General features: G+C 37.0%; 1 protein-coding gene across 1 annotated transcript in view; it reads left to right on the top strand.

The window, feature by feature from the left end:
- RYR2 (ryanodine receptor 2) overlaps positions 1 to 23,168 on the top strand; it is a 231,018-nt gene that overhangs the window by 109,011 nt on the left and 98,839 nt on the right. The window contains exons 42-52 of the mRNA XM_058171339.1: positions 3,029 to 3,143; positions 6,291 to 6,423; positions 6,894 to 6,997; positions 8,025 to 8,160; positions 9,091 to 9,277; positions 11,334 to 11,439; positions 12,233 to 12,353; positions 12,492 to 12,661; positions 14,173 to 14,393; positions 18,897 to 18,975; positions 20,896 to 20,985. Of these exons, the coding sequence (XP_058027322.1) occupies positions 3,029 to 3,143; positions 6,291 to 6,423; positions 6,894 to 6,997; positions 8,025 to 8,160; positions 9,091 to 9,277; positions 11,334 to 11,439; positions 12,233 to 12,353; positions 12,492 to 12,661; positions 14,173 to 14,393; positions 18,897 to 18,975; positions 20,896 to 20,985 (1,462 nt within the window). The remainder of the gene's footprint in view (positions 1 to 3,028; positions 3,144 to 6,290; positions 6,424 to 6,893; positions 6,998 to 8,024; positions 8,161 to 9,090; positions 9,278 to 11,333; positions 11,440 to 12,232; positions 12,354 to 12,491; positions 12,662 to 14,172; positions 14,394 to 18,896; positions 18,976 to 20,895; positions 20,986 to 23,168) is intronic.

Below are 23,168 nucleotides of genomic sequence, written 5' to 3'. Positions count from 1 at the left end.
TTCTGACTCAAATTGAAATAATCCAAACAATGATCAGGTTCCTTGAGAACATATGATAATATTTGGTAATTTCTTTTTTTTAAACTAAAACACCAAAATATTGGTGTTTTGTATTTTAACTTTTCTTGAATAAACTAAATATTATTCTTAAAAAAAGATACTATTCAATAATTTCATGGGGGAGATATAGATATGATATAGGAAAGATGCTAGGTGACATTTTTAGAGATAGAAAATATGTTTTTTACTACTATATTAACTTTCTTTTTAATAAAAAAAAGTTTTCTGAGATCAAAGTACTGGTATATTTTTTCTAAACAACTTAAACCACAAAGCTTTCTTCCTATAAATCAAGCATATCAGTATCATGTTTTTCATTTCTTTATATATTCATTTTTTAAAAGTCTGGCTTATACAACAATATATAATTTTTTAATAGGAGCAAAGGAATTAGATCTGATAGACAGAATGCCTGAAGAACTATGGACAGAGGTTCGCAATATTGTACAAGAGGTAGCAACTAAAACCATCCCAAAGAAAAAGAAATGCAAGAAAGTAAAATGGCTGTCTGAGGAAGCTTTGCAAATAGCTGAGGAAAGAAGGGAAGCAAAAGACAAGGGAGAAAGAGATACACTCAATTGAATGCAGAATTCCAGAGAATAGCTAGAAGAGATAAGAATGCCTTCTTAAATGAACAGTGCAAAAAAGTAGAAGAAAACAATAGAATAGGAAGGACCAGAGATCTCTTCAAGAAAATTGGAGATATGAAAGGAACGTTTCATGCAAAGATGAGCATGATAAAGGACCAAAGTGGCAGGGACCTAACAGAGGCAGAAGAGATTAAGAAGAGGTGGCAAAATTACACAGAAGAACTATACAAGAACGAATTTAACATCCCTGATAACCACGATGGGGTGGTCACTGACCTTGAACCAGACATCCTAGAATATGAAGTCAAATGGGCCTTAGGCTGAGCATCAACAAAGCTAGTGGAGGAGACAGTATTCCAGCTGAGCTATTCAAAATCTTAAAAGACGATGCAGTAAAAGTGTTGCACTCAATTTGTCAGTAAATTTGGAAAACTCAACAGTGACCACAGGATTGGAAAAGGTCAGTTTACATTCCAATTCCAAAGAAAGGCAATGCCAAAGAATGTTCAAACTATCGCACCATTGTACTCATTTCACATGCTAGTAAAGTTATGCTTAAAATCCTACAAGCAAGGCTCCAGCAGTATGTGGATTGAGAACTACCAGAAGTACAGGCAGGATTTTGAAGAGGCAGAGGAACTAGAGATCAAATTGCCAACATACGCTGGATCATGGAGAAAGCTAGGGAATTCCGGAAAAACATCTACTTCTGCTTCATTGACTATGCTAAAGCCTTTGATTGAGTGGATCACAACAAATTGTGGCAAGTTCTTAAAGAGATGGGAGTACCAGACCATCTTATTTGTCTCTTGAGAAACCTGTATGTGGATCAAGAAGCAACAATGAGAACTGGACACGGAACCACTGATTGGTTCCAAATTGGGAAAGGATTCAGGCAAGGCTGTATACTATCGCCCTGCTTATTTAACTTATATGCAGAGCACATCATGAGAAAGGTGGGGCTAGATGAATCAAAAGTTGGAATTAAGATTGCCGGGAGAAATATCAACAACCTCAGATATGCAGATGATACCACTCTAATGGCAGAAAGCGAAGAGGAACTAAAGAGCCTCTTTATGCAGGTGAAGGAGGAGAGTGCAAAAGTTGGCTTGAAACTCAACATTAAGAAAACTCAGATCATAGTATCCAGCCCGAAAGCTATGGCAAATCTAGACAGCGTACTAAAAACCAGAGACATCACCCTGCTAACAAAAGTGCTTATAGTCAAGACTATGGTTTTCCCAGTTGCAATGTATGGCTGTGAAAGTTGGACCATAAGAAAGGCTGAGCACCAAAGAATTGGCTGAGGCGTTTGAACTCTGGTGCTGAAGAAGACTCCTGAGAGTCCCTTGGACTGCAATCAAACCGGTCAGTCCTAGAGGAGATCAACACTGACTGCTCTTTAGAAGGCCAGATCCTGAAGTTGAAACTGAAATACTTTGGCCACCTAATGAGAAGGATGGAGTCACTGGAGAAGAGCCTAATGCTGGGAAAGATAGAGGGCAAAAGAAGAAGGGGACGACAGAGAACAATGTGGCTGGATGGAGTCACTGAAGCAATTGGTGTGAATTTAAATGGACTCCAGAGGATGGTAGAGGACAGGAAGGCTTGGAGAAACGTTGTCCATGATGTTGCAATGGGTCGGACACGATTTCGCAACTAACAACAACAAGAAGCAAATCTGCATCATCCATATTCAATAGAGAACAGCCCTGACTTAATTTAACTGATGAGCTATTAAAAAATAGCAATCTTTTTTTTCCCTTGAAGAGAATAAAACGGTGGAACTCAGATTAAAAATCAAAGAGATGTAAAACCTGCTTTTGGCAACTGAATCTGTCATTTTCATTTCTCTCATTTTACAATATTTTATTTTTGAATTATATGAAAATACTTTTAGGTTTTCAACTAAAAATAACTAAAAAAATTCTTGCCCGTAGTTTAGATTAGTGGTTCTCAAATATTTTGATCTTAGGACCCCATTTTAATTTGAAAAGCAGTAACCATAACTCCTATTTTTTTTTAAAAAAACTTTATGCTGTCACTTGAATTCACAGAGTTTCAAGTTCAATCTAACTACCAATTTATGCAAATTTGTTCATTTACTTTATTATTTTGAGGGAGAGAGAAGTATGGGTTTTCAGAAAGCCTTCTTAGGAACTTGAAGATATGTTCAGACAGAGTGGGAGTGATGTGTGAAACCCCAGTGATTTTTTTATGACGTTTTAGAATAACTGCTCTGGGATACTGTGAATAAATTTCAGGTTTTTTTGCTTTTAAAAACCACATTAAATGGTATGGATTTTATAAGTAGATGTAAAATGACTGAGATTTCAATTTATTTTCTTTTTTTTTTACTATTTTTCTATTTCTAATAGGGACATTATGAACAATAAAGTTTTTTATCAGCATCCTAATCTTATGAGAGCGTTGGGGATGCATGAGACTGTAATGGAAGTAATGGTGAATGTACTTGGAGGAGGAGAATCAAAGGTAATGTATAAGCATAATATATATTTAAATTTTGGCTCTAATGCTAGACAAAGTTACTTATCTCTTGTTGAAGACTTGTTGTTTATCTCTTGTTGAAGACCAGATCTTACTTGGTTTAATTTGGAATTCAAATCATTTGCAAATTTGCACATTTAACAACGGCACTCTATAAACTGGTTTCCTAAGTCTAAGAATGATAAATAAGTTTAAATAATTTTGTTGCAGGCTGCAAACGGAGCAATCAATATTAAGTAAAGGTTTATATATGGATTTTGCTGTCAGTTCGTTATGAAAGCTCTGAATATTATTACCTAGTTTCACTAAAAGCTTTCCATTCCAAACTTTCAAATTAATATTATCCTCCTCGCCAATATTTATTTTTATTTTATTTATTTATTTTTGTCGCACAATATATATAAGCATAAGCATGAAACAACTATACAACACATAAGCATATATATGAGTATGTAATAACTATATTAATTGGATATAATAATCAGAAAGAATCTGCTAGCCTTTTTTAAGAGTAACAAAGTTGTTACAGGCTTTTCTGAACTGTGGTTTATTTCATCAGAAATATGAAGTAGCTTAAAGGAGGTAGGATTGAAATTTATTGGAATGAGCACAGTTGAATTTATTGGTTGTCTGTATTCAAGTAAAGGTCTACCACCAAATGCCTCAGAAAGTAGAATGCTTGCATCTATTGTAATATTCTTATTAAAAATGCATTGAGTGGCTTCAGTTGTGAGCTGTAGGTCAGCAGAAATCTTTTTGTGGTTTCTCCCTGGGAATCAATCTGGCTCTATTGATTTGTGTATTGATCTTGTTGAATGCTTTGTTTAATTCCATCAGTTAGCTTTCTTTGCCTCATGAGCACATCTAGTACCTAGCTGAAGACCTGCTGAATTTTTTTGCTTACCAAATAATTCTCTGTTTTTTTCTCAGGCAGCAGCAGCAGCAGCAGATAGTCTGAGCTATTTAATGATAAACTGGGAGAGACCACTTTATCCAAGTTTATGTTAATTGTCATGTATTTCAATTCATGAAATTAAATGCCCAAATTTTATTAAAATACACGCTTTACGGGGACAGTTTATTTTGTAGAACTATAATTAGCCCTAAACTGGCCGTTTATCTAAACACTAATATACTATATGGTTTTGATGGAAGTGGAATTGGGCTGTGTGTGTGTGGATTTATCAACTATCCAGATCACCATTGTATATACTGTAAACTAGTTAGCAAACAATTACATGCCTATGCGATTTATTTTTCCATTTCTTCCTCCACCAAATGATAAGTACAATATACTGTTTGGCTGTGATCAAATGAAGAAATATGTGCAAATGAAGAATGAAACTACAATAGCATATTTTTGTACTTTCTCTTTCCAACCGATCATTAAAATTAAGTCTACACAGGATATATATTTTAGGAATGTGTACATTAATTGGCATACATTAACACATTTCAATATGTTAATATTGTCTAATATGCATTTATTTGAAAGGAAATTGAAATACATCACTTTAGTTACTTGTTACCTTTTGGATTTCTGCAAGTAAGCTTCTCTACAGATAAATGTAGAGATACTGTATGTTGAATTCTGTCTACTTAATAAGGAAAAGTCTAGTGAACAATGACTACTGAAACCATTTGTCAAGAGAACTTGTAACATGGGCTGGCCAAACATTAATGCAAGGAATTAGTGAGAGAAAGGGGGAAAAGGTTGAGGCAATACTTAAATTTCATGTCACAGTTTAGAGAGGGATGGACATATAATGATGTAGAAGGTCAGCAAGCTTAATCGGCTGGCATTAACCTTTAAAACATTTCAGAAAAATTCAGCAGTAATTCTAAAATATGAAAACAGGATTGGTAGTAGAAGCAGTTAAGAATGTATTTTCTAAGAGATAGAGCTATCATGATCATTTTCAAAGAAGGGATTACTTGAAACAATAGAGATAGGAGGCTTTTAAGACTTTCATTATTAACCTCCGTCTGAACACTGAGGTGTTGCTCCTAGAGTACATACTCTTACACAGAAAGTCCTGTTGCAGTGTGATCTTAAAAATCCTTTTGGTAATATCTTGCCTAGTTATGGATTATTAATGAATAGATGGGGGTCTAGGTGGAAGTTACTCCAGCAGGCAATACATTTTGTTCAAAGTATGCTTTGATCCTAGGAAATTATTCTACCTTTCGTTGCGCCAATAACAAAAAATTAGAATTAAATTTCTGTTGGGCAGTAAACTTGATGGAGAAGTCTTTCTTTGAGCAGAGGGAAAGTTTGAAGGCAGAGGGACTGAAACTATAGAATCTGCATAAAAATGAGAATATAGAGCAGGATTTTTCAAAGCAAAATTCAAGCTTGATTTGTGAGGAGAAAGGGAAGAACATTCTGGAAATGTCAGAGAGAAGATCAGCAATAAGGAGCAAATACTTGATGGGATTGTTGGTTTTTTTACTTAATATCAGAGCCAGCTTTTCCTAATGCAGTCCCTTTTCTCCTATTAGGAAATTCTTAGGATGCTGGGATTTTTTTGGTCATGTACTTAGAATTTTCTTTTGTTGAAAAATTTGCCAGAGTGCATTGGAATTTTCAATTAGCCATGATGACGCTCTATGATACCATAGCACAAGTTTTGTTCTTGCATTAATCCATTACTCGTATTCAAATGTCAGGGGCACACATGCAGGCATTTGGATCACAATGCATATTTTATGCCCCCCTACTTCTGCCAGATAATTTTTACAGTGGAGCCAGCACTGACTTGCTTGACAATAAAGGTCACATCCTGTGGTTTTTACTAATGAACCATCTTCCTTGGATGGAGATTATTTGGTTTACAATTTTTAATCTCATGAATAATGGAACTGAGCTGAACTTTCCGTTTATCTATTATGACCAAACTTCAATGTATCCATTTTAGGTTTTTCTCCCTGTGATGGCTTCATTTTATAATACACAGAACCAACTTTAATGGAGCCAAAAATTTAAGCAATCAAGATTTTTACGATTCTCGAATATTTATCCAGATACAGTATTTGAGTAGTTTTGCAGAAAATTACATGAAAAAGGAAATAACTTTATCCTCCGGTTTTTATATATATTCTTGCTTTTCTAACATAGTACTGTTTGTCTAGGAAATCACCTTTCCTAAGATGGTGGCAAACTGCTGTCGTTTTCTATGTTATTTTTGCCGCATCAGCAGACAGAATCAGAAAGCCATGTTTGACCATCTAAGCTATCTTTTGGAAAACAGCAGTGTTGGACTTGGTAAATATGTATTATATTTTCTCTACAGTACACTACCCATTTTGTATTTATTGCTATGAAATCTTTTTGGAATTCATAAATTAATGGTTACTTTGTATGTGCATTCTAAAATGTTTCAAGGCTTCCAACACCTCTTAATAATGAATTATTCTTATTAATTAGTATTATGTGTCAGCCATTGAATTCACTGGCTGACCATTTAAGCAGTTTACCTTGCTTGGAAAGGATGTATTTTTTACTGCATCCTCACATCTCCTAAATACTGAAAAAAATGTATGCCTAGTTGGTATATGGAGTAAAACTTTAATGTACAATAAACACAAATGTTGTATTATTTGGATCAAAAAAAGCATGGCTGTATATTATAAACTCTAGTTTTCAAATTAGAAATAATTTCATTTAGCTACTATATTTTGTTAATAGGATTTTGTACTGTTTTAACGTTGCCAATTTCTGAATTTATTTGATAGCTTCTCCTTCCATGCGGGGATCAACACCTTTAGATGTTGCAGCAGCATCAGTAATGGATAATAATGAGCTTGCATTGGCTTTAAGAGAACCTGACTTAGAGAAGGTAAATCATAAATAATATTATAGAATCTATATTTTGTAAGTATGCATATATTTAGTAACATATAGTAATAGCAGTCTGCATCCTGTTAGCAATGTAATTTTCATATACAAGAACTCCACACATGACAGGACTTACAATTCATACTACCACCTAGAAGTTCAATAATTGATTGGTTATGCCAGCTACTCCAGTCATAAACATTTTGAGGTAGGGATCTTATTTTGATATTATGGTGCAATATATATAGATTCCCATTGAATCTGTGAGTAAAAATGCCAATCATTTTGGATACAGCAGTTAACTTATATGAAACCTCCCCCTCCCTCCCTCCCTCCCTCCCTCCATCTCTCTCTCTCTCTCTCTCTCTCTCTCACACACACACACACACACACACACACACACACACACACACACACACACGGAGGGAGAAAGAGAGAAGCTTGGTTTCAGTTTCATCTTAAAGACACAAAGTTTTCTTGGAAGAGTAGATCTATGGACAGAAAATGCCATAAGCCTGTGGGAGCAACACGAAAAACAATCGGAGACAGAAGCACCCATTGTACAACTCATTAAAAAGTGATCACTAACATAAGAGAAAAATCAGAACTGTATACAATTTCCAGAATAGAAATAAATTTAGAAATTTAGTACATTTATTTTTTCTGTAGATGTATTGACCACTAGATTGTTAATAAAGGTAAATGCAATAAATTGTGTTTAAGCTGAAGGTTTTTCATTGAGTTGAAGGTAAAGGAGCTAAGACTATGGTGATTCTCTGGAGAAAAGGGCAGTTTGAGAATTATAGATGAAGATTTAAAGAGCCAGAATGGAGAAGGGAGGAAGATTCTATGAGTATGAAGTGTGTAATGGGCATCTTCAAATTGGGTAACAAATTACAAGATGACTATGGAATCTAGACATTGGTTATACACACACACACACTCACACACACACACAGATAGAGAGAGTGGGAGGGAGGGACAAGGGCAGTAAATGCTTCTATTGTTTAATTTTGTCTTGTTCTTAGGTAGTCCGCTACTTGGCTGGCTGTGGTTTGCAGAACTGTCCTTTACTAATTTCTAAAGGCTATCCAGATATTGGATGGAACCCAGTTGAAGGAGAACGATACCTGGATTTCCTTCGTTTTGCTGTTTTTTGCAATGGTAATGTTAAGATACTACAGTTTTTGAATAATCTTGCTATTCCTAATCCATTATATTTTAACTACATTTATTAATCTACCTGATGAAGTGCTGCTTCTCAGTGTGGTTATGACATCATTGTTTGATAAATGTTTCCTTTGAACCATCTTCTTAAGTGCTATGCAGCACTGAGAGAAAACTTGAGAGAAAACTGGAATCATTCAATGAATAGCATATCTTCCCTACCCAACACCATTGGTATCTTCCTCCCCAACTTCATCCTTCTGTGTTTAGAATCTGCATGAAGCTCAGTTTATCCATTCTTTTTCTCCTCTCATATTCCAGTACATGCCCTATAACTTTGCTAACTTCAAATATTCTGACACCATGCTTTGACTCCATCCATCTCTGGCTTGCCTGCTGTGTTGTGACATTTCTAAGTGCTGACTTCAGGTCAAATACAAAATGTGCTGAAATACAATTATTAGGAAGTAAGAAAGAAGAGGCAAGAAGAGGCTCTTCTAATGTGGTGGCTGGAATAACTTCTAATGTTGTTAACTGAGACTCTTTTGGATACTGACAAAGTGGATGGAGTTTCTCATAGTTTAACTGTTTAATTCAATCTAAGGAAGTTTGCTTTTGGGCTAGAGATAGTGGAGCTTCAGCCACAATGTAGGTTCTCTCTCTTTGCTAATATAGTTGTCAAATTTCAAATGAATAAGACGATGGATGGATGGATGGATAGATAGATGACAGATAGATAGATAGATAGATAGATAGATAGATAGATAGATAGATAGATAGATGATAGATAGATAGATAGATAGATAGATAGATAGATAGATAGATAGATAGATAGAAAGAAAGAAATATTGGGCTTTTTTATCATGTTACAGAAACTAACATAGATTTTTGGCTTCATCAAGTAGTTAAGTTTCTATATGATTGTAGGAGAGAGTGTTGAAGAAAATGCTAATGTGGTAGTCAGACTGCTCATTCGACGGCCTGAATGTTTTGGACCAGCACTGAGAGGTGAAGGTGGAAATGGCTTGCTTGCTGCCATGGAAGAAGCCATAAACATATCAGAAGATCCTACAAGAGATGGTCCTTCATCAACTAATGGATCAACTAAAACATCGTAGGTAGAATGGAAATGTTTAATCCCTAAATAAAATTTATTTCAGGTGTCATTGTTTCTAAAATGAATTGTATGGTGCTGGTCAATGACATTAATAACATTTGTTGTTTCAAAATTCTATTACGCCTATCACAAAGCCTGATACATTTCTTAAGTATAATATCTAATGTTAATTTGTATTGAGAATTTTAATAACAATATTATTTATGATAAAAATGATAAGAATATTCTGTTTACTTTAAATACAAATCCTCAAGATTGGAAGATTTGCAAAATCAGTATATGGACATAAAAGCATTTGTAAGTCATATATCCTGTTTATATTCTGTCTGCCTATCCATAAGTAGATCATAAATAGGCAGATAGTATTTAATCACTACCCTGCATAATTTAACTTCTATGTTATAATTTCCATGTGTTCTAAACTTTTTATGGCACAGATCAGGGGTATCAAACTCAAAGCCTGGGGGCTGGATCCAGCCCATTGGGTGCAGAGATCTGGACTGCAGGGCTGCCCTGGAAACAGTGAAGGATTGGCCCGCAGTGCCTCTGCCAGCAAAAACAGAGGTCATGAGGGCCACACGTAGCTCTCCTGAGCTCCATTTTCATTGGCAGAGGGTTGCAGGAGGCTGTTGCAGCCAAAAACTGAGTTCGCAAGGGCTATGTGTGGCTCTCATGAGCTCCATTTTCGCTGGCAGAGGGTTACAGGAGGTCGTCTCAGCTGAAAATGGAGCTCGGGAGCCCATTTTCGCTGGCAGAGTGCTCAGACCTCTACAGGCACCCCTAACGTGTGACATCAAGATGGCCATGCCCACCCTGGCCATGTTCACTCCAGCCTTCCAAGGTCAAACACAACCCTGATGTGCCCCTCAGTGAAATTGACCCCCGGCATAGATCCCTTTACTGACATGGATTTTTCTGTTCACCAGCTATTATAATTGTTGAGCAAATAGTGTTCCCGCTGTTTTCAGAGAATCTTTTGTCCTTTGATCCAAGCTGAATCTGCAGTCTGATTTCCCAGCAGCATAAGAGCTGTGGTGGTGCAGTAGTTAGAGTGCAGTACTGCAAGCTACTTTTGCTGCCTGCTGGCTGCCTGCAATTTGGCAGTTCAAATCTCACCAGGCTCAGAATTGACTCAGCCTTCCATCCTTCCAAAGTCAGTAAAATGAGAACCCAGATTGTTGGGGGCAATATGTGACTCTGTAAACCACTTAGAGAGGGCTGTAAAGCACTGTGAAGTTGTATATAAGTCTAAATGTTATTCGCTTTTTTAATTTAGAACTAGAGAATTGTTATGGATAATTACTGCTAAAAAGCTCCTTAAACATTTATATTTATGTGATGGCAGTTGGAGGTAAATATGGCTTCATCATGATAAAATGATGAAATTTCCTTTAAATGAGTAGAGATGAATTTATCTTTAAAAATGAAGTGGCTTAAAAGAAACAGAGAGAAAAGAAGAGTTTTGCTTTTTTTCCAAAACATATCTGAGATAAGTCTTTTCTAAATGGGGGACTTTAAATGTGTAATGAAAAGTTAACCATATTTTCACTTCTTAGATTCTTCCCCAAAGATTCAGACGGTATTTCTATTCCAGTCCCAACTCCCCTCCCTTCTCTCACATTCATGCACACGTTTATATTTATAGTCTGGCATAAATGTTTATGATTTGTATACCATATTTGAAAAATAGAAACTAGAATATTCTATTATATAAAATATGAAATGCCTAGAAGGAATAAATAAGATTCATTGTGACTGTGGGCAGGTGGTTTATGATAAAAAAACATGTTAGAGACATTATATATATATGCATACAAAAATGCCCCCTCTCCCACCAAACAAAAAGCCTTCTGTTCTTTAAGCTAAGGGCTTAAAATTAGTTTAAAACTATCACTATAATCCTAATTGTATTGTCTGAGCACTAAAATCTAAATTTTAACTGGTTATGCCAAGGCTTGAACATAGGTATCGCTAAAGATGCATTATATAACAGATTTTATACAGAAATTATTACTCCTTCACTATTTTTAAATTTCTTTGAAAAACTAAACAGAAGTGAAGTAGAAGAAGAAGATGATACTGTTCACATGGGAAATGCCATCATGACTTTTTATGCTGCTCTGATTGATCTCTTGGGCCGCTGTGCTCCAGAAATGCATGTAAGTATCCATGTAATTAGTACTTACTATTTTTGTTGAATTTATATCTTATCTGTTTTAATGAATAATGTAAACCAGGATGTGTGATTCTTCATCCTTTTTCTGATTCACATATTCCTGAATTCATGGACTGCTGGGTGAGATAGGGGTACCTATGAACAAAAAAATGTACCAGCAAATTCTGGGTAATGACATGGTTTGTAGGAGTATGAAATCTTCAGCAGGATCAATCTTATCTCTATGTAACCTAGTGAAGATTTAATATTATAGATAATTATGTGGCTATTCTAACTATTAGAATAATAGTTATTATTATTCTAACTATTAGAATAATAGATATTTGTGTGGTAGGGGTAGTTGAATGGAATAAAATAACTTAAGCCAGAATAGAATCACTTCACATTGTGGCCATAGGGAAATTAAATAAGTAATTTGCCTTTATATAAATGCGAACTTCTCATTTCTGTCTTTTTTGACATAGAAATGATTGAAATGACTATTGCTATAATTGCCTCTTCAGATCCTTCAGGGGAATATTTACCATGAGAATGGCACCTCCTTTTAGTAGTGTGTCATTGAATATGATACCAGACCCATCTTTAAACAAATGCTGAACTCTATGAAATTTCAAGTTATATTGTATTAATTCACAGAATTATTATCTGCTGTACATGCACATGCATTTATAATTAGATTATTAATAGAATTCTTATGTATAAGGAAATATCTGCATTCTTTGATTGCTGCATTCTCATACAAGCTATCTAAATACTTAATTGCCTTATTCCATTAGCTCATCCATGCTGGCAAAGGAGAAGCCATTAGAATCAGATCTATTCTGAGGTCCTTGATTCCTTTGGAAGACTTGGTGGGTGTAATTAGCATTCCTTTTCATATGCCAACAATAGCAAAAGGTAAGAAAACTTGCAGTTTTTCTTCCTATTATTTATTATGAGTGACTTGATTATTTCTTCTTCATCATGTATGTAGAAATAATTCTCCCTCTCTACTTCCCCCTCCTTTCCTCTCCCCATCCTCTTTTTTTTCCTCAGATGGCAATGTTGTAGAACCTGATATGTCAGAGGGGTTTTGCCCTGATCACAAGGCAGCGATGGTATTGTTTCTTGACAGGGTCTATGGAATTGAATACCAAGATTTTCTTCTACACCTACTAGAAGTTGGCTTTCTGCCAGATCTTCGTGCAGCTGCTTCTTTAGATACGGTAACAAGTAACTTTTAACTTTCCTTATTTAGTATTTTCTGTTTTATCTAGATTTATCGAGTGCATAAATCTGGATAAATACTTTTTAATACTTTTAAAAATGATGATGTTTTCAGTTAAGGCTGAACACTTTGGATTCAAAAAGAACAAGGCAGGGGTGAAATGCTCCCGGTTCGGACTGGATCGACTGATCCGGTAGCAATGGCAGCGGGTGGTTTGGAGAACCGGTAGCCAAAATCCCTGCCCCCCCACCCCTGCCCAGTTGAGCCAAGCGATCATCAGAGGGTTTTTTTACTTTTAAAAGCATTTTTCCTTCTGCTGAAAAAATGCTTTTAAAAGTAAAAAAATAGCTTCTGATAATCGCGCAGCTCAGCTGAGATTGTCAGAACCCTTTAAAAGCATTTTTTCTACAACCTCTTTGGCCGAAGAGGCTGTAAAAAAAATTGCTTTTAGAGGGTTCTCAGGCAACTCAGCCAGAACCCTTTAAAAGCATTTTTCCTACAGCCTCTTTGGCCTGCTTTTAAAAGGCTCCTCTGGCGATCCCAGCTGAGTTGCCTGATCATCACAGGCAACAGCCGAAGAGGTTGTAGAAAAAATGCTTTTAAAAGTAAAAAAAAAAAAGTTGGCCATGCCCACCAAGTCACATTACCCCCCCTCCCACCAAGCCACGCCCACAGAACCGATAGTAACAAATTTTACATTTCACCCCTGGAACAAGGTGTGGGAGCCTTCATGTACCCCAGTCTTCAGTTCCTTAAGGTAACAGTGATTTATCCTGGAATTCCATGGCTGTCTTTTGTAGTTGTTGTATTATTCTTGGAAAGTAAACTTTTGGTTTAAAGCTTTTGAGACCTGGGAGCTCAGGTTTCAAGCTTAGTAGAAAGTTAATAGTGAACACAGTTTCTCAGTGTTAATTAACCTTTAAAAAATGACATTTGTGTTAGTAGAGAGAATGAGTGAGGTCTCCTTGCGTTTTGTATTATATAATATTCTTCTTATACAAGTGGGTTTTGAAGTTGAAACCTTGACATAGCAACATAGACATTCAGTTTTAAAAAATAAACTGTAATTCAAGGACCAATGAAATGTTCAAATGAGTTACCTTTGTCTGATTAAATATTTGATTGTTATTGAATAAGATGATGCAGAAATAGCTTTAATAATAGGCTAAATCCAGAGTGTTGTGCCATCACTGCTATTTCAAAATTAATGCAATTTTAATACGGGAATAATAAAGCAAATGATTTGTTTTATTATTTATAATTATTTCTACTGCAGAAATTGGGGCAACCATGAGATAGCTAAAAGATGCAGAAAAGCTTATTGCCATCTAGTGGTCCTTCAGTGTTTGCATTCTTAATTTTAATAAAAGACTGGAATAAAGAAAAAAAATATAAAATATATATTTCACATTCTTAGCAGCTCTGAAAAGGCTTATCTCAAACACACTGCAACTGTGTGTCATTTTTGTGCAGCAAAATATCTGAACTGCTTTGTAATTTGTTTTATAGGTTGCCCTGAGTGCCACAGATATGGCCCTGGCTCTTAATCGGTACCTCTGCACTGCTGTTTTGCCTTTATTAACAAGATGTGCTCCTCTTTTTGCTGGAACAGAACATCATGCTTCCCTTATAGATTCCTTGCTACATACTGTATATCGGCTTTCCAAAGGCTGTTCTCTTACCAAAGCTCAGCGGGATTCTATTGAAGAGTGCCTACTCTCCATTTGTGGGTAAGGATGGGTTAGACAGCATGGGTGGAGAAAGAAACACTAAAGGGAATACCTTCTGCAAGATACTATTCTTTTTAAAAAATATATTGTTATTAAGATTTTTGATTACAGTAGTCTAACCTAACAGAAACTGCACTTACAGAAAGAGAACAGAAAAAGTACAAGAAAAAGGAAAAGAATATAAAAAAGGAGAAGAAAAGAAATATGTAAAGAAGAGATTTTCAAGCTTGATTGCATCAAGTGTAAACAAACTTAATAACTTTTCATCTCCTATAAGGTTAAACAGATATCTCTTCATCCTCTCTCTTACCTATAAGCAAATCCATAAAACATCAATCCTAGTGTCAGCAAAAATTCGATAAAGGGCTGCCAAAACTTTGCAAAAATGTTTTATTTTACCCCTGATCAAATAAACCAACTTTATATTTCTTTTTACTTCTACAATCTTTATCTTTAATTCAATCAAATAATGTAGAATTTTCAGTTCTTCTGATTTCTTCAAAGCGTTAACAAGCTTCTTTTGTAAATCCACTGGATTTTGCAAATCCAGTAAGAAAATATTTTAATATTTATTTATTTATTTATTTATTTATTTTTTCGTATTTTTATACCGCCCTATCTCCCTAGGGACTCAGGGCGGTTCACAGGCAGATAAAAAAGTACATATAAATACGAAATAAAACATCAATTAAAAAACTTATTCCAAATGGCCAAATAATTAAAAATGACAGTATACATAATAAAACCCATTAAAACCAATTTAAATTTAAAATCTAATCCAGTCCTGCGCAGATGAAAAGATGAGTTTTAAGCTCGCGGCGAAAGGTTCGGAGGTCCGGAAGTTGATGAAGTCCTGGGGGAAGCTCGTTCCAGAGGGTGGGAGCCCCCACAGAGAAGGCCCTTCCCCTGGGTGTCGCCAGATGGCACTGCCTGGCCGACGGCACCCTGAGGAGTCCTCTCTGTGAGAGCGCATGGGTCGGTGAGAGGTATTCGGTAGCAGCAGATGGTCCTGTAAATAGCCCGGCCCTATGCCATGGAGCGCTTTGAAGATCGTTACCAAAACCTTGAAGCGCACCCGGAAGGCCACAGGCAGCCAGTGCAGTCTGCGCAGGAGAGGTGTCACATGGGAGCCACGAGGGGCTCCCTCTATCACCCGCGCAGCCACATTCTGAACTAACTGAAGCCTCCGGGTGCTCTTCAAGGGGAGCCCCATGTAGAGAGCATTGCAGTAATCCAGACGAGACATCACGAGAGCGTGAGTGACCGTGCATAGGGCATCCCGGTCTAGAAAGGGGCGCAACTGGCGAACCAGGCGAACCTGGTAAAAAGCTCTCCTGGAGACGGCCGTCAAATGATCTTCAAAAGACAGCCGTTCATCCAGGAGGACGCCCAAGTTGCGCACCCTCTCCATCGGGGCCAATGACTCGCCTCCAACAGTCAGCTGCGGACGCAGCTGATTGTACCGGGATGCCGGCATCCACAGCCATTCTGTCTTGGAGGGATTGAGCTTGAGCCTGTTTCTCCCCATCCAGACCCGTATGGCTTCCAGACACCGGGACAGCACTTCGATAGCTTCGTTGGGGTGGCCCGGTGTGGAAAAGTACAGTTGAGTATCATCAGCGTACAGCTGGTACCTCACACCGAAGCCACTGATGATCTCACCCAACGGCTTCATATAGATGTTGAACAGGAGAGGTGAGAGAATCGACCCCTGCAGCACCCCACAAGTGAGGCGCCTCGGGGCCGACCTCTGCCCCCCTGTCAACACTGTCTGCGACCGATCGGAGAGATAGGAGGAGAACCACCGATAAACAGTGCCTCCCATTCCCAATCCCTCCAACCGGTGCAGCAGGATACCATGGTCGATGGTATCAAAAGCCGCTGAGAGGTCTAAAAGGACCAAAGCAGAGGAACAACCCCTATCCCTGGCCCTCTAGAGATCATCAACCAACGCGACCAAAGCCGTCTCAGTGCTGTATCCGGGCCGGAAACCGGACTGGAACGGGTCTAGATAGACAGTTTCATCCAGGTGCCGGGGAAATTGACATGCCACCACACTCTCTACAACCTTCGCCGCGAAGCGAAGGTTGGAGACCGGACGATAATTACCTAAAACAGCCGGGTCCAGGGAAGGCTTCTTGAGGAGGGGCCTCACCACCACCTCTTTCAAGGCGGCAGGAAAGACTCCCTCCAACAAAGAAGCATTCGTAATCTCCTGGAGCCAGCCTCGTGTCACCTCCTGAGTGGCCAGTACCAACCAGGAGGGGCATGGGTCCAGTAAACACGTGGTGGCGTTCAACCTACCCAGCAACCTGTCCATGTCCTCGGGAGCCACAGGGTCAAACTCATCCCAGACAATCTCCACAAGACCGCCCTCAGACGTCTCATCTGGATCCACCCAATTTTGGTCCAGACCGTCCCGAAGCTCAATGATTTTATCGTATAGATAACCGTTAAACTCCTCAGCACGTCCCTGCAATGGGTCATCCCGCTCCCCCTGGTGAAGGAGGGAACGAGTCACCCGAAACAGGGCGGCCAGGCGGTTATCTGCCGACGCAATGAGGGACGAGACGTAGCAACGTCTCGCTTCCCTCAGTGCCACTAGGTAGGTCCTATTGTAGGACCTAACTAGTGTCCTTCAGCCTCCGAACGACTGGACCTCCAAGAACTCTCTAGGCGTCTTCTCCGGCGTTTCATCCCCCTCAGCTCCTCGGAGAACCAAGGAGCCGGTTGGGATCTACGCCGGGTTAGAGGCCGCAAAGGCACGACACGGTCTAAAGCCCCAGCTGCAGCCCGTTCCCAGGCCGCGACTAGTTCCTCAGCCGTGCCGTGAGCCAGACCCTCAGGAAACAGCCCAAGCTCCGTCTGGAACCTCTCCGGGTCCATCAGGCACCTGGGACGGAACCAATGTATTGGTTCTGTCTCCCTGCGGTGTTGGGTAGCGGTCAGAAAGTCCAGGCGAAGGAGAGAGTGATCTGACCATGACAAAGGTTCAGTGACTACATCCCTCAAGTCCAGATCCTTCAACCACTGACCAGAGATAAAAATCAAGTCCAGCGTGTCTCCCCCAATGTGAGTAGGGCCATCGACTACTTGAGTCAGGTCCAAGGCCGTCATGGAAGCCATGAACTCCCGAGCTGCTGTTGATTATGTGCCGGAAGATGGCAAGTTGAAGTCCCCCATGACTATAAGTCTGGGGGTCTCCACTGCCACCCCAGCAAGCACCTCCAGGAGCTCGGGCAGGGCAGCTGTCACGCAGCAAGGAGCCAGGTACGCGACAAACAAGCCCATCTGACACCTATGATCCCACCTCACAAAGAGGGATTCACACCCGGCAATCTGAGGTAATAGCTGATAGCTTTAAGCTGTGCAATAGGCCATTTCAAAAAGTCATTAGAAAGTGAAGCTTGCAAACTTAGTGTCCTTTAAAAACAAGATGGGTGATCCCTTCATTGTCCAGTGCTCAAACCTGGAGAAAATTGCTGTCCTGCTACCCTCACAAGCAGCTGTCAAGAGCACATGTGGGTAATCTCCTGTCCTTTTCTAATCCAAAAAGTTTCCAAGGAACTGGTCTACTCGCCAGTTCCTTCATTTTTGCCATGGTCATCAGTTCCAGAGACATTAGTCAGTCCACCATACCTCCCCTAGAAGCCCTGTAATAAATTATTCTTGAGGCTGTTGCTTGCTTGAAAGAAAACCAAAAGACCAAAAAACTTCATTTAAGGAACAACATGCAGATAGATGTTCTTACAAAAGTAGATAAAAAAGTGTAGAGTCCCTCTGCTAACTGTTTTTGTATCTGTTAAGGCAAGAAGTCAATGATTTCATATATGCAGAAAGTTTGTGCAGCTGGAGTTGAATTCCAGTAGGATGTAGGATTGATAGTAAAATGAATCAATAGATCAAAAGTATCTGTAATTACTTCAACTACTAGCATGCAATAAATACCAGGTGTTAACTAATATGTAATGATTATAGTAATAATAAAATAGATATCAGGACTGATGCTGTTAAAACATCTAGCTGTGTTGCTATAAAGAATATCTGTCATAAACAGGATTTCCAAGAAATCATTCTTCCTTAACAATTTGTTAATGAAGGTTGATTCTCAAATAAAAAAAATTAAATTATTTAGAAAGAGTATTCCACATTTGTTTTCTAATAATCACATTATATTAAGTATGAGTACAACTGGCAATTTAAGTTTATTAAGTTAAATACTAAGTTAAATATTCAGTTAAATACTAAGTTAAATACTAAGTTAAATACTAAGTTAAATACTAAGTTAAATACTAAGTTAAATACTAAGTTAAATATTCAGTGACTTCATTTTTTCAAAATTGTTACAAAGTGATCCGATACCAGTTTTTGTTGTCTGAGATAATATTTGAATTAGAGAAATGCAAATACTGATATATTTAAATGATTTTAAGGTAAAATAATTAAATATAAAGAAAAAACTGTCATGAAATACTTATCTTTGCCTTGTTTGTTCTCACTCAGCATTACAATTCCTGAAAAACTAGACTACTTTATAAACAAATATGCTGAACATTCTCATGATAAATGGTGCATGGAAAAGGTAAAGTGTATGTTCACACCTATGCATCGTTTGCATCTCTCTCCCTCCCTTCCTCCGCTCCTCCCTCCCTCTTCTTCTCTCTGTCTTTCTCATGTTGCTGGGATATATGTAAAGCATTAGGGAATGAATCTTGCTAATGATCTGACTTTATTTTTCATTTCAATATTCATCATGGAATTTTGTTTATGTTGCATTAATTAAAACATTCTAATTCTTTAATCAGATTTATAAATTTTTAAGTGCATTTACTTTCTCTAAGAAAAGGAACAGCCCAGTTTTTACATTTTACACAGATCCATTCAGTTAACAAGTTTATTTTAATAAGATTTTTTTCGTATCACAGTATCATCACATAATTGGATGGCTGCATTTGCATGGTTGTCTTTTACAATGCCATTATTTTTAAAAAAGATTAGTTTTTTAAAAAAATTAGTATTTGTCCCAGTCACTTTCACTTGAAGAACATCTGTATCTTTCCTCTGAAGAGTTTGAAAAATGGAGACTGATACTGCAAGAGGTTATAATCATTAGCAATTTTTTTTTTGCAGTGCTTGAACATAACCTGTTCAATTTTTCTGGTGTTGTCAATATTTGTCAAATACAACAAGGCCCAGCCTTTATAGGGAACAATATCCCAATGGACTTGATGGCTCTTGCCATCAAGGGAAGGGACTCAGCTGAATTCCCTTGGGAAATGTGGCTTTGTTTTACTTAGAAAGCCTTAAGTAGTTTGACTTAAAAGTAAACTTAATTAATGGATTTTTTTTTAGTAAAAATAAATATAGTAATGATAGTGTTAATAGAAAACAACTGAATATGAATTTGGCTTTTGTACTACCCCCCTCATTGTTTTGTGCCATACTGGCTTTGTTCAAGCATGAGTCTGAACATATTTTATCTCCATATTTCATGTACTATTATCTTTTAATCAGAAATACTGATTAAGCTTCTGTAGTGATTACAGATTACTTGCATAATCACAATAATGGTTATAAATCTAATCTATGTTGTACTGAACTTTTTTTTCAACTGATAGTCAGCTAAGACCTTCAATGATGCAACATTTGTTGAGAAGATTTTTTCGTATCACAGTATCATCACATAATTGGATGGCTGCATTTGCATGGTTGTCTTTTACAATGCCATTATTTTTAAAAAAGATTAGTTTTTTAAAAAAATTAGTATTTGTCCCAGTCACTTTCACTTGAAGAACATCTGTATCTTTCCTCTGAAGAGTTTGAAAAATGGAGACTGATACTGCAAGAGGTTATAATCATTAGCAATTTTTTTGCAGTGCTTGAACATAACCTGTTCAATTTTTCTGGTGAGCTCAAACATAGACAGGTTCTTAGTACCCTCAATGAAGATTCTGAAGTATATTTATTGTACTGTATTCTCTTCCTCCCACTCTTCATTCTACTCAACAGTCAGTCAGCATTTTGTGTCCATTAACCATGCTCAGTTTTTATCAAGCTGTTTTTTAAATTCTTTAGAGTTTTTGCCCCATAACACTTCTATACCTTTGGAAATTCTGTGGTCTGTGATGAATTAATTCTTCCCCCTCATGCATGAGTGTTAATAATTGGGATATAGGATAGACACTTTAAGTATGACCTCTGTATCAGTTTATAAAAGCGATCGCTATAAAAGATGAAAAATATTACAATGTAATATACTGTATAACACTTGTGAAACTAAAATTTGCATGACAAATTAAAGCCCGGGAGTTTTTAATTGCTGTTATAACAAGTATTAAGATCAGAAGAGAGTAGACGAATCAAGATAAAAATATGAGAAATTTCATTTGCTTTATGAGCTTGGTATGGTATATTGATAGCATGCAAAAAGAGCATCCAAATCATAAAAGGCATCAATTTTCTTGATCAACTTATCCCTTCCTTTTCTTTAAACTTTTGTCAGTTTGCAAATGGGTGGATATATGGTGAAACATATTCAGAATCTTCCAAAGTGCAGCCATTAATGAAACAATATAAACTATTGTCAGAAAAGGTAAGAAGTTCATGTCAGATTTTTTTTGTTGTAATCTTTTCTTTTAATCATTGAAAATAGAAGCCAATTTTAGAGCTTTCCCATTAATTAGAAAACTTCTTTAAGACTTGAAGAATATATGTCGTTTCTTCTGTCACATGTAAAATTTTCAGTTGGAAAGGCAAGAATAATAAATTCTGGACAGTGAGAATTTTCTCTAGATTCTCTGCCTTATTACAGCATAGGACTTATGTGAATTCTTCCAGAACTCAAGAAGAAAGAAACATACTCCACATACCAGCAAAAATAGTGACAGGAACTCTAGCTTCCATTTTTTTTTCTCTTTTGCTCATCCCTATCAAACTTCATCACTATGGAAAGGCTAAAGAGATTGTGTGCAATGAACTTTATAGTGTTTGCACTATAAAGGAGAGCACTAAAGCTAGGGTTTGAAGAAAAAACTTTACACCTATCATAATTGAGCTTTTGCTCCATAAATCCTTATAGATCTAAACATTATGATCACAGGACAATAGTCTGTGAAAATGATTGTTGAACCAGGATCCAAGTATTTTTCCTTGAATTATGTATCTTACATTTGATCACTGGTTAAAGACTTAAGTATTCTGCCTTAGGCCTGGAAGTATATTTCTGTCAGTCAGTAGTATTTTAAGCTAATTCCAAAGTATCCTCCTTTATTGAGTAAATGCACTGCTTTCATATGCTTGTCATATCACTTGCAAATCCCATTTAATCTCATCAGCTTTTGGGGGTGAAGAAGTTATTTGAAAGGATCTGTGGGGGCAACAATGCTGTCCTAGCAAAATTGGCCACTGCAAAATCGATAATAATACTTCCTCCATAGGATGCTAAACCCTTAAGAGTTTGGAGGTGGGGATTTTCAGGTTGGTAAAGCATGGAGATTTTATTCCTTCCCATGGATACTGATTTTTTTAGTGTCCCAAGCTTTTAGCAATCTTCCTACTAATTTACTACTTAATCTATCTCTTAATTGTGATAGATCATCAATCTTCAAAGATCACATCAGTAAAAGAATAGGAATAGGGGGTCTTCTGAAGTGTATGATACACCTTCCACTTTATGGGGGCATGATATTTCTGCTTTTCCTTCAGTTGCTAGGATAGGATAGGATAGGATAGGATAGGATAGGATAGGATAGGACAGGACAGGACAGGACAGGACAGGACAGGACAGGACAGGACAGGACAGGACAGGACAGAACAGAATATCAGAGTTGGAAGGGACCTTGGAGGTCTTCTAGTCCACTTAAACCAAAAGTATAAAAGGTTCATTTAATAGGAATTGTTTTCCTATATAATGCTGCAATTTGAGGATGGTACTCTTGTCCTTACAAGGTAGTCATCAAATGCTTATGATATTTGTATTATATTTAATAAATTTTTACAAATATCCTTTTTTTTGGTTATTGCCACATTTGTATCTCTTCTAATGTACTATATAAGAGATATGAATATAAAGATTTAAAATAGTTATTTCGTAAAGAAAAGCTATATAAATATTTGGTTATCATATAGATAATAATATATTCAGTGCTCAATTTGAAATTATTATTTATTTTGGTCATAGAACCGCATAAGATAACAATCACTATAAAAGAAAACTTTTGCCAAGGTATTGTGTTACAAATAGGAAAATATGCATATATTGTAGGTGTATATAAAAGCAATGCAGCAAATTGGAAATGATTCCAATTGCCCTATCATCTTAAGAACAGAGTCTCGGCACTTTTGGTATGTTGCAAAACTTTCCTTCCCAAAGGATCAAGAGGAAGACATTGTAGCAGGCATGTGTGTAAAGGCATAGCTTTACATTCTCATAGACCTTTATAGACCAGAGTTATATACAGACTACATACATACATACATACATGTTATATACAGACTACATATAGACTATAATTTTATAGATTTCACCCTGGTTTTAATCCCTATACTTTGTAATTCTAGTGTGGTATACTAGTCTTTCTTTTCTTTTATTCTCTCAATGTGATATTTTATTCTTCTATTTCAGAGTGATTGTTTTGTTATTGTTATAATTTCTAATTGAATGTTTGGCTGCTAAGGAAGTTACTTTAAAAGAGGTGTGCATAGAATCAAAGCAGATTTTTGCAATCAAGGATCTACCTTTCATAGAGAGTTGCTGGGTGGTAGTCTCTGTTATTT

This window comes from Ahaetulla prasina, chromosome 1, assembly GCF_028640845.1.
Source record: "Ahaetulla prasina isolate Xishuangbanna chromosome 1, ASM2864084v1, whole genome shotgun sequence".
Classification (NCBI taxonomy): Eukaryota; Metazoa; Chordata; class Lepidosauria; order Squamata; family Colubridae; genus Ahaetulla; species Ahaetulla prasina.
The sequence above is the reverse complement of the archived record's forward strand: the minus strand, read 5'-3'. Positions and strand labels throughout refer to the sequence as shown.